This window comes from Erpetoichthys calabaricus, chromosome 12, assembly GCF_900747795.2.
Source record: "Erpetoichthys calabaricus chromosome 12, fErpCal1.3, whole genome shotgun sequence".
Taxonomy (NCBI): Eukaryota; Metazoa; Chordata; class Cladistia; order Polypteriformes; family Polypteridae; genus Erpetoichthys; species Erpetoichthys calabaricus.
The window spans coordinates 93276690-93288451 of record NC_041405.2 but is presented as its reverse complement, the minus strand read 5'-3'; the positions used below and the strand labels follow the sequence as shown (position 1 = coordinate 93288451).

At 33.2% G+C, this 11762-nt stretch overlaps 1 protein-coding gene across 1 annotated transcript in view; it reads right to left on the bottom strand.

Moving 5' to 3' along the window:
* Positions 1 to 4097: 4097 nt before the first annotated feature.
* Positions 4098 to 11762, bottom strand: part of cenpi (centromere protein I) — a 50627-nt gene continuing 42962 nt past the window's right edge. Inside the window, exons 17-20 of the mRNA XM_028815912.2 lie at positions 9649 to 9697; positions 9084 to 9308; positions 7099 to 7140; positions 4098 to 4420 (exon numbers count right to left, since the gene is read on the bottom strand). Coding sequence (XP_028671745.2) covers positions 4310 to 4420; positions 7099 to 7140; positions 9084 to 9308; positions 9649 to 9697 — 427 coding nt within the window. The 3' untranslated portion in view covers positions 4098 to 4309. The remainder of the gene's footprint in view (positions 4421 to 7098; positions 7141 to 9083; positions 9309 to 9648; positions 9698 to 11762) is intronic.

Here is an 11762-nt window from a genome sequence, read left to right as displayed (position 1 = left end):
AGGATTTTTTTCCGGCCACATTTCTTCCTCGAAGACGATGGGGTCCCCACTATCCTTCCAGTTTTTAATAATGCGTTGGACAGTTCTTAACCCAATTTTAGTAGTTTCTGCAATCTCCTTAGATGTTTTCTCTGCTTAATGCATGCCAATGATTTGACCCTTCTCAAACAGACTAACATCTTTTCCACGACCACGAGATGTGTCTTTCGACATGGTTGTTTAAGAAATGAGAAGCAACTCATTGCACCAGTTGGGGTTAAATAACTTGTTGCCAGCTGAAAGATAATCGCCCATGCAGTAATTATCCAATAGGAGGCTCGCACAAACCGAAAGGGAAACTGGCTTGTGAACCGAGGCAAAAGTTTGGCGAACTTTTTGGTCGTAAACCGAGTTGTACGTGTACCGAGGCGTTCGTGAACCGAGGTTCCACTGTAGTCACTCTCAGACACAAAACTTTAGAAATTTTACAGTGACTTCCATGAAGAACGTCTATGATGATCAACATTATCTATTTCTATGTATTTAAGCCTTGTAACAGAACAGAAATAAAAATATCTAAAACAGTTTTTGCAGACTGCTGGGATGATGCTTTATCTATTTTACATAAAATATGTAATTTGTTATCAACATCAATTGCACTGTACATCAAATGGAATAACCAAAAAAAATATATATATAAATAAGAAAGATGTATGTATGTATGTGTGTGTGCCATATTTCTCCCTTTGGTGAAGCTTGTCCAAAGTGCTAAGGAGCATTGAGAAGACAAAATAAAAATGTAATTGTAGGAAAAAAAGACATTATATCCACAGTTAAAGATATCTCAGGTTTTTTCCCCCCTACATTGAAGCATTGACCAGAGATTCTCATAATTATTGGCTGCTCAGTTCACAATCGTGTTCCAATAAACAAGGCTTTGATGTCTGTAATATTATATATACTGTATATATATATTTTTTTTCTTTTTAATCTAAGACTTAAAATATCACCATGCACAGATTTAATTAAAGTGACACTGATTATAAATTCTGTCTCTTTAATAATGTTGCAACTTTTAAAAGATTAAATGTAAACCAAACATTTCTAATGGTGATTTAAAATCAAATATAATAAAATGTTTTCTGTTCTACGTATGAAGTACATATTCCAATTATTCATTTAAAAGGGTTAATATAAAAAGCCCATTTAACTTTGATAATATGGATAATCTGCAAGAATAGATAAACAATTAGACTTCAACAGAGGTCATCTTTTTAAAATTCATTCAACACAGCACAGAATGTGCATCTGAATTAATCAGTATATTTATCCACACTCTGCCAGGGATAAATTTGACAGCGATGTCACTGTAATAAATGCCCTTGCATTAATGGTTAACTGAGAAAAACCCCAAGAACGATGTGCGATTAAACTTGGCATTAGACAGCATAACTGGTCTTGCTTCGGTCAGTTTGAGTGAATTATATAGTTTACCACAGGGTGAAGGGCCTTAAACTTATTACACACAGAATGTATAAAGTGTGCATTTTATTTATATAAAATATGTACATACAAACATATGTACATAGAGGGTATTTATATATAAACATACATACACAGACACAAACACACCCACAAAAATTTATGCTAAAAAACAAGCAACGTTTGTATTTATTATAGAACCAAACATGCTATTGAATTTAACAAAATTACACTTTACAGTAGAGAAATCTACTGTATATTAGCTTATTTATGCTTGAAACCATAATGAAGGTGCTAATCCAACTAAGTAAAGAGTACAACTATTTCCACAAGGCTCACAAAACAGATATTAGAAAAAAAAACCTAAATGTGTTTAAAAGCATATTCATTGTTGCTACATTGTAGTTGTGAGGACTAATAACATGCTTTCAACTTGCAAAAAACAAAAATAGAAATATATTTTATATAACTTAAACTTAAAAAAAATAATTCATTTTGTAAATAGGTTGCTGGGGTTTTTTCCAGTTTCACTGGCCAGGACCTAAACCCAAATGAGATGTGTCTACTGCAGTGAACACTCCCTTTGGGATACTGTATAAGAGAAACAAAGAAATAAAGAACATGAAAGCTCCAGTAACCCAGCCAGGATTTGAAACCAGGACTGTTGGACCCTAAAGCATTAATACTAAACACCAAGCCACCCAATGGGTAATTAAAACTTTGGGAAAACAACAAACACAGATTCAGAAAATACACAGGAGGCATTGCATTACATGCAACTACACAAAGATTAAATGTCAGCCATATGATTTTCACCCAAATGAGGTTTATTTACTTTAAAAAGAAGTTTTACTTATTACATTTTCTTGAAAGGGATATTTGTATTGTTTAATGAAATCTAGTGCAGTCAAATTAGCTATATACAGTTTACTATGGTCAACCATAAATGAAGCCATAGTTAAACTGTTTTTATTATAGCTATAAAACTGTAAAAGCTAAGGGAAAAAGTGTAATCAAAATGTATTGATTGATTGTCATTTCATTTTTTACCAGGCAACCTTTGCAAAGCACAGCATTGAAAAGCAATTTATAAAGAAAAAAAAAATCAAAGTAATAAGGTAAAATACATACACCATCATTGAACAGATACATTACAGCTGGAACAAATGTCAATGATTCTACTGAAGTACAGTAGAGATGAACTGGCATTCCAAGGGAATAGAAGACTGTTTGAAATGACAATACCGTAGAATCAAGATCAGCTTAAGTTTAAAGATATAAATAAATAAATGTAAAGCTGATTAAAATTCATGTGAAAAACGGGAGAATTTTAAACATGAACTAAAAGAAACCACTAACAAGCCTTCTCCAACAGACCTGTGTTTAAAGTTAATAATAATAATTCATTACATTTATATAGTGCTTTTCTCAGTACTCAAAGCACTATCCATACAGGGAGGAACCGGGAAGTGAACCGACAATCTTCCACAGTCTCCTTATTGCAAAGCAGCAGCACTACCACTGCGCCACCTGGGAGGACGTTCAGAAGGCATAAACCTAACTAAGTGCTGGTCAAGTGTTGCACAAAACCTGATGAAAATAACAGCAAGCTAGCAAGTTAATTAAGAGGCAAGGAACAATAAAAGTAACATAACAATTCTTTGAAATTAACAGGAGGTCCTAATATGTCAGTCTAAGTATGCAATTTTACATGTTGTGATCTGTTTGTATAAGTACACCAACAGCTGCATTTTAAATTTGTTACACAAGTGCTGTAAAAAATTATTGTCATCCACCTAAAGAGAAAAGTTTGCAAGAGTTAGGTGTTCTCTAAAAATAAAACAATTTCAATTTTCATCTGCAGATCTTAGGAAATGCAGTTTGGTTGTATTTGCTTTAAGTTGTAGGCTGGCAAACATCCTAACCTTAATTTCTGAGAATTTTCCAAAAATGATCTTCCTGTATAGATGACTAATGAGATCATGCTTGCAAATCAAACAAGTCAGTGGCAACAAGAAGGTAATAAAAAGGAAACTGAGCACTTAACCATCAGGCACACCACAAAAAAAAAAAAGCAGCAGGGAGTCTAAATGACCAAAGGCAAACAAAAGTACTTTAAAAAGGTATTGTTTTTCTACTTCTGCACTGTTTCAAGTAATTAGTTTTCACAATTTGTCTCTTGTACCTGCTAATATCTGGTAATATTTCATGGGAAAAGTTACTGGTAGATGATAGGGACTTTGTATTTTAGAAATAAATGAAGTGCATGTCTCAGGTTGTGTTATAACCAGTTCTTCCAGGCAATAAGACTTCATACCAAGGTTAGAGCAAATATTCATTGCTTATATCAATTAAAAAAAATAAAAATAAAAAATCTGCCTTCAGATTATACAACTACCATAATAGTCTAAAAGAGAATAAAAGACCTAAAGAGTGATTTATGTTTTCATTTTATTTTTTGATCCAGAATCTGAGTGTGTCAGAGAAGTAACTTACCATTTGAGATATTATTTGCATCTGTTTGCCGTTTCATGACTGGTACAGAATTTAACTCTCACTTTACATATTCAATTTCTGAACAACTTAATCTCACTACTATATAGCCAACAAAACAAAACTATGTAATAAAAATACACTTAGGTATCAAAATTTTTATTTGCAATTGAAAGTATATAAACAGGAGAAATTACATATTTACAGACTATGTACATGAGCGTCTTTTAGCTTTCTCTGCTATTAAAGAAACCAGAATGTGCAAATGCGAGACAAATAAAATATTCACAAGACAAATAAATAGCAGTACATTAGCATGTTTTTCAAACATGCAAGAAGGAAGCCCTCCTTTTAATCAATCACTTGTGCTCTCAGCTTTTCTGGAAACACTGCTTTCAATAAATTCTTTCAGTCCCCTTAAGTTTTGACTGTAAAGATATTTCAGATAGTAATCCCAGTACTTTCCCTGTAGAAAAAAAAAAAAAAAGCATCTTAAACCATTGTAATATTATTTAACTATTTCAAGCACAGAATATGAAGAGTTCCATTAAGAACATAAAATTCCACATTCAAATTTTTAGAACCACCGGTGCTGAAATGTGCAGTGAGTCACATGCTACGCTGAAAAATTATTTTAGTAAAACAGGACATATCTTACAATCCAGCATGTACAGTTTCACTTCAGAATTTGAGAGACTCCACTTTCCGTTAAACACAAATCACTATACAGTATATACTTTCAGAAAATAAAAAAAAACTTCCAAACATCCAACTGGATAGCATAAGATTGCACTATTGGTGGCATTACTTTTACCGAGTTATTTATACACTTGTACCTTTAATCTTTGCTCTCTATGTACATTTGCCTATTGCTCCACATGTATATTCGTGCCACTGGAATGATTTGGGCACACACTTTTTACAAGGTTGTATGTGCACACTGTTGGCAACAAATAAGGATTAAAAGAGTTAGGTTGCAGTAAATGATGTCTAACATGCTGTATATGCATAGATTTTATAGTGAATAGTCAGTTTTTTTTTATTAAATGGACTGTAACTTTAAGCACCTCACAAGTCTGTTATGTAAAAATTCCAAGAATTACTAATTAGGCAACATTTTGGAGAATTTGTATGGTGCACTGAAGTCTTTATTGGGGCTAACACTGTGTAGAGTTCAACGTACTGTTAACAGTGATTTACGTTCTAAAAGGGCCTTATAAGCTTTTTGCTTATCTTTGCCTTAAACTGCTAGATGTTGTCTTTCTGGCATTCTTTGCTGTGCTCCTCTGAAGGTATTTTTGATCTTGCTTGTGCTGCCACTTGTCTTTTGCTTTCCAGTTACCCCTTGCTTTTGTTATTTCTTTCTTTTTCAATTATATTTACTTTACTATTAAATGAGCTTAGATGAAATATTTTTACTTTTAAATGTATCAGCAATGTTCACTGCTTATGCAGATATATGATGGCATCTTAAAAAAAAAGTGTTTTGCCAAAAAATATTTTTGAAAAATTACATTTTTAAAATTAAATGTAATCAATACAGACATAATAAAATAAACATCCTCAATTTGGTTAAAATGGATGTATAGCATTTTGTAGTGAAACTCGTCACGTTTTTACCTTTAGTCCTATATTAATTAATTACTAAGATAACAACTTCATTCTGTAAACATTTGTTGCCTACACCAGAAATCATTGACTTTAAGAACCTGTACTAAGAACAATCAGCTATTACTTTTGTGGTGAAAAAGTAAAACCACAGCAATGGGCCAGACAAACGTAAACTGGATTAACTTATAGGCAGAACATTTTTACTGCAATACGGATATTGCGCCTGGACAAAAGCATCAACATTGTCTATAGTAGATGTGAAAATGAAGATAACAAATCTGTAAATCGTATTTTACTGAATAGTCATTTACAAATACAAATGTTTTTTCAAAAATGTGTTCCCTCTTTCAATTTTACTTGTGTTTTCTACAGATAACTTTTCTTTGTTCAGGCCATGAGATGCTAGAATCAAGCCTTACAGTAGGGATTGCCCCTCCCTCAACTGATGCCAACTAACTATTGCACGCTCTTGTAAAAATGTATAACATATGACCAGTGAACATCTCTTTGAACTGTAGGAGGCAACTAAAAATGCTAGAATACAACCATGGGAACAGGGCAAACCAAATGCAAGAGGTATAAAAACACTTTGATACAATAATGCTATACAGTATAATCTGTCACAATGATATTCCTACAACATAAGCCTAGTTATTAATTCTAGTTGTATAGTCCAGTTCTTCATTCAGTACAAATCACTGTACATAACCGATATTGGTATTATTCGGAACCTACAGTAAACAAATAAGTAGTAAACCAAGTCAAAATGTATTCTGCAGCCTAATTAATTATCATGCCATATCTAAGAAAACTCACTCATCTCAAGGCATAGGGAGCCATCACTAAGCATAAGTCAGGAATTACCCCTTGATGCCGCCTAAGTAAAATATTAACCTCCTAAACAGGAGTATAATTGACACAGTCTTATCCACTTTGTAAATATAAAATAATAAATTAAATAAACTGCATGGCTATGTAATCTTTTTTTTTTGTAAAACTTATATCCCTCCTCCTAAACCTCCTTTAGAGTGCTAGTATAACAGGACCTTTAATTTATATTTTCTCACTGGGGAAAACTTTCACTTTAGTTAAGGCAAAATTTATTCATTTGTAATAAACAAATTTTGATCGACTTATAAATTTGTATCCAGCTATTTAGTCTCTTTGCGTAAACTTGTGCATTAGAAATTAAGCTGAATGAATATCAATAAATACTGATCTTAAGACTTTGATTTCTCCTTTGCATGGAGGTAAAGAGTTCTCATCAAAGCCTATTAGCCTGTTACTAAGCAACTAAACAGAGATTGGAGGATCAACCGCAAGAAGAAAAAAATAAAAGTATACCGTCTGATTCAGTGTTTAACAAGGATAAAATACATCACACAAACATAATACATTTGATGGCAAAAGCAACCACATGTAATGGGAGTTAATGAACATTTTAAATACATTCGATACACAGAAAATTTAATAGAATAAAGGTTAACATACATAGAAACTTTAGTTTTTTTGTTAAGAAAAAGAATGGAATACCTTTATAGAGTTTATGTTTGATTGTCCTTTATTTGTCCAACACTGAAGAGGAAAAAAGCATGCGGTTTTTAGAAAATAAGTCAATATAAAGTATGTTCAAAACAGCTGTCAAGAAGGTTTTCAATGTACAGTTTGTGTGCATTTAAGAAGTTCAACATGTATATCTAAAATAAAACACAGGAGTAAATACTTAAATGTTTGAAAAGTAGTAAAACTCCTAGCACAATCATAGAGAGCATTTTATCCGAGGTCCATAGTCCTATTACATAGACTTTTCTTTTTTTTTTTATAACAGGAAATTAATGCAAACAAATGCACTAGCCAAAAATTATATTCTATAATTTTTATATTTATTTATGTATTCTATTCTATGCTACTTGCACTATGTACTTTTAAGTAGTGGCTGAGGGAAAAAAATACTCTCATGTTTTCATGCAGAATGGAGAGAAAAAAAGAAGTTTCACGTAACAGTACTCCATGGTCACCAGTTCCATACAATGGCAAACAAGAAAAACATACATGGGAAAAGGAAAAAAAAAAATCCTCATGTTACTCGTATCATATAAGCCAGGGGTCTTTTAACAAGTGGCTAGCTCAAAAACATGCAAAATGAATCTTTGTTTTTTTAGCAAAAAACATTGTTAAATATTTACTTCCTGTATTATCAGCTTCTATATAAACATGAAAGCCAAAGATTTACAGGAGAGAGACACACCACTAGCCACCATTACAAAGTAAATGGGGTAAGTAACTCTAAATAAGTCAATAAATAAATAGTTTCTGGTTGAGGGTAGGGTAGCATTCCTTTAATAGATTTAATGTAATGAATTTGATTCACGGATTTCTTAAACTGTATGACCAGTATATATAAAATTTTAACTAGTATACTAATAGATACACAATATCAGTTATTTAGCAGTAGTGATGAGCGAACATTGCTGAGTTCGCTTCGCTGCAAGTTCCCCAAAATCACGGAAATGTTTATGATATTTGCCGAACGGCATTAAAGTCAATGGCGGAAGGACTAACTGAACTAGATTTGACTGAATTATAAAGGTGCAGTCATCTTTAAAGTGACCCTGAGGGTTACAGATATGTCTGGCAACTATATTGGACCAATTTTTGTGGCCAAAAAGGTGACCTGAGCTGTGCAGCAGCAGTGCCAACCACTGCACCACTGTGCTTTTGCGATATCAAAGAAGAAAGAATGCAGTCAGAGACACGATTTAATCAAAACAAAGCAGAAATGCCGAAATTGTAGCCTAAAGTCAGAAACAAATATGTAGGTCTTTTAAAGGCATAAAATTCAAAGTGGCATGGGGTGATTGAAACCACTGGCTTTCTATTTTTTGAAGTCACGCCGAAAGCTCTCCAAACTGTCTGTGCTGATTCTTTGCACTTTTTCATCTATCAAGAAGATAGAAACATATTGTAAATAGTAATAAACCTTTCATTATTATCATTTCATAGAGTCTCCCGTGTTTTGGGTCAGGGTCATTCAATGTTTATTTTCCCTCTTGCCACATTGCTAATTATTATGCATACATAGGGCACGCGCCTCCTTCTCTTATGTTGACATGGATCTCAAAGATCAACCTGCACATTTGGCTACAAGCACAGATCACTCTTTCTGCAGTCTGTAATGCAAATGATCAGCATTATATATTCGGGGGTTGGTCCCATCAATTCTGGCTGTTACAGCTTTGGAGGACGTTGCACTGGTCTCGCAAAGCATTATGGGGCACTGGTATTATAATAAAAAAAAAAAAAAAAAAAAAAACCTTCTAAACTGGATAAATTATCTAAATAATTTGATGAACAAGGCCTAACACGAACGTAGCAAATTAGTTGCAAATAACACTTTGGTGAAATTCACTGATCAGCACTATTTAACAGACATACAATGGTGTATGGATAAAAAAAAAAAAAAAAAAAAAAACATTCTAGTATTCTGAAAACAAAACCAAGGAAGGGCATTTACATACCTTTTTACAAAAGTCAAGGGCATATCCAAATAGTGCTGGATGATACACAACATTAAATCTCTTCTTAAAATCTGTAATGTTGGCTTTCTTCAGTATTTCAAAATTTAACCCTGTATCCAATGTATTACTGCTTACATGTGCTTTTGAGTTCCATAGATAGTTTACCATAGTTACTACATACTGATTACATTCTTTGTATGTTGCACTGCTAATGTAAAGTCGCCTCTGCAAGGAAAAAAGAAAAAATTAATATATACTGAGCAGCAATATATTTACAATCAACCATTTACATTTTAACAGAATTGACTTCTCATAGCAAGTAACAAATTTCATCCGATACATTTTCATGAATGCTTGAAACCTTTCACATTTTACCTTTGTTGGTTGTAAACAGAAACACTGAATTATACACTGAAGAAAACATCCACACAAACATAATAACTTTTAAAAATCCAACTAATATATCAAGTTATATTTTTCCAAAATTCAAATACAGTAAACTTTATAAAATGTTAAAAAATTGAGATCAAGTACAGTAGTTAGAAAAAAAAATACTTCCAACTACCTTAGATTGCAGCTCAGGATTTTTTGCAGCAACAAGATTCTCTCTGTACCTATAAACAGCAACAGCAAAAACAACAGTAAATAGTATTTACAGAAGCCACACATGGGGAGGCGGTCAGAGGGGGGGCAAGCCAATAGAAATAATTTCTAGCATAGAATGTCTTCTGTGTTATTGTCAGTTTTCTCTAGGGACACCAATTTCTTATCACAATACAAGATGCAGAGTCACACTGTCAGGTTGTTCTAAACAAGTCCAGACTGGAGGGGTATACATTTGAGTGTAATCTGCAACAGACTTATATCCCATACAAGGCTGTTTGCTGCCCTAAAACGCCATTACTGCAGGCGCAGTTTGAGTGCAGGACTTCAGACAAGAAATATTACGTTTTTTTTTTTTTTTCGGTTTTTTTTTTAACTTAAGTGAAACCTCAAAAATTCTGTCATTGTATTACATCAGCACAAATATTAACACATTAACTTTGCAATAAATCAAGAAAAAATACAAGATACATTCAGAAAAACAGACTTGCCAGCTGTTCCAAGGAAACATGTAGTTAAGAATGTTATTGACAATAAACTTGATCTGACTTAACTGAAGGAAAATTAAACCCAAACCTTTCAGAAAAAGTTTACATTTTAACAATCTGCCTACTGGATTACATTTTCACTCAGTACTTGCTCTTACTTGGAATTTAGGTGCACAGATAAGAGTAGTCTGCCTGATATGTTTCCTATTATCTGTAGTATCTGGGAGAAGAAATGGGCAGAAATACCTGATAAACTGGACATTCTTGAGCTTGAAACATTATTTACAGTATTTGTAAGACATGTTACTGTTGATTGCTTCTACACCCATATGCCGGCATTTACTTGTGACACCATAATTTCCTTAATATTCCTAAATTGCTGGTATTGAGTATATACAATACATTGATTACGATGCCAGGATGGCAAAGATAGTTGCATGCACAGAGTGTCCATCAGGAAAGATTCCACATGAAGACCTTTGATGCACACAGGAAGTGGTATAGGGATGTATTGGTGACGTGCTTCACTGTCAGTATTCAAGCAACTAGTGATGTAGCACTTGCCCTGTATATGGTGAGCACTATAATATTTCCTAATGTTAAACATGTGGCCTTTAAAATCCAACACACTTTTTAATACCAAACAAAAATAACAAAATTTAATAAGGAACTTCAAAATTCAGAGTGAGTGAGTGGGTGGGGAGTTGATGTCAAATAAGCTAGATAAGAAGTATACAAGCCTAAAATATAAGGCAATTTTGTCAATTTTTATTGCATTGCAACTGTGTATTACCACCCTTATTACATATACATAAAAATAAAATGAAGCAAAATAATTTATATAAAATAATGTGCAGGAAGAAAGGCAACGACAAAAAAGTGACAAAAAATCTATTAAATTAGTTCAAGCACTTAGTTTCATCCTAAACTAATACTATACAGTTAAGTTTCAACTTAGTAATCAAGGCCATTTGTTACACCCACAGTAATGTTCATGCTTTTGTAGTGGTTTATGTTACGTTACAACGCAGTCGATACATTAAAGGTAGACTGCATTCAAGTTGCATTCTTCCTGCACAAAAAAAAAAAGTTAGCAAGAACAGTGTATGTCCCTACTTTGCGCCCTGTGTTGGCTGGGATTGGCTCCAGCAGACCCCCCGTGACCCTGTGTTCGGATTCAGCTGGTTGGAAAATGGATGGATGGATGAACAGTGTATGTTTAAGTAATAGTGCACAGGTATACTGCACATAAAATTAGTGAACTGCAAAGTCAAAACAGTAGTTAAAAAAACTAGAAGCAGCTCAGTTTTTAAATGACCCCTTTATTATTTACTATTTTCCTAATGTTAAGTAATCAAATAACCATTGCTTTGGTCCCTCTAAATTTTAGGATCCATAATTTGCAGGTGTTGGAGGCCAAAAGGACAAAAGGGATCTTAAGGATAAATCCTACCAAGCTTTTGTACAATAATGTCTACATTCACTTTGCTTTATACAGGTACTGTATATCATTCTGCAAATTGTGGAGGACAAATAACACTATTTAAATACCTTTACTCAAACAGTTTACTTTTGGCTAACAGCCATT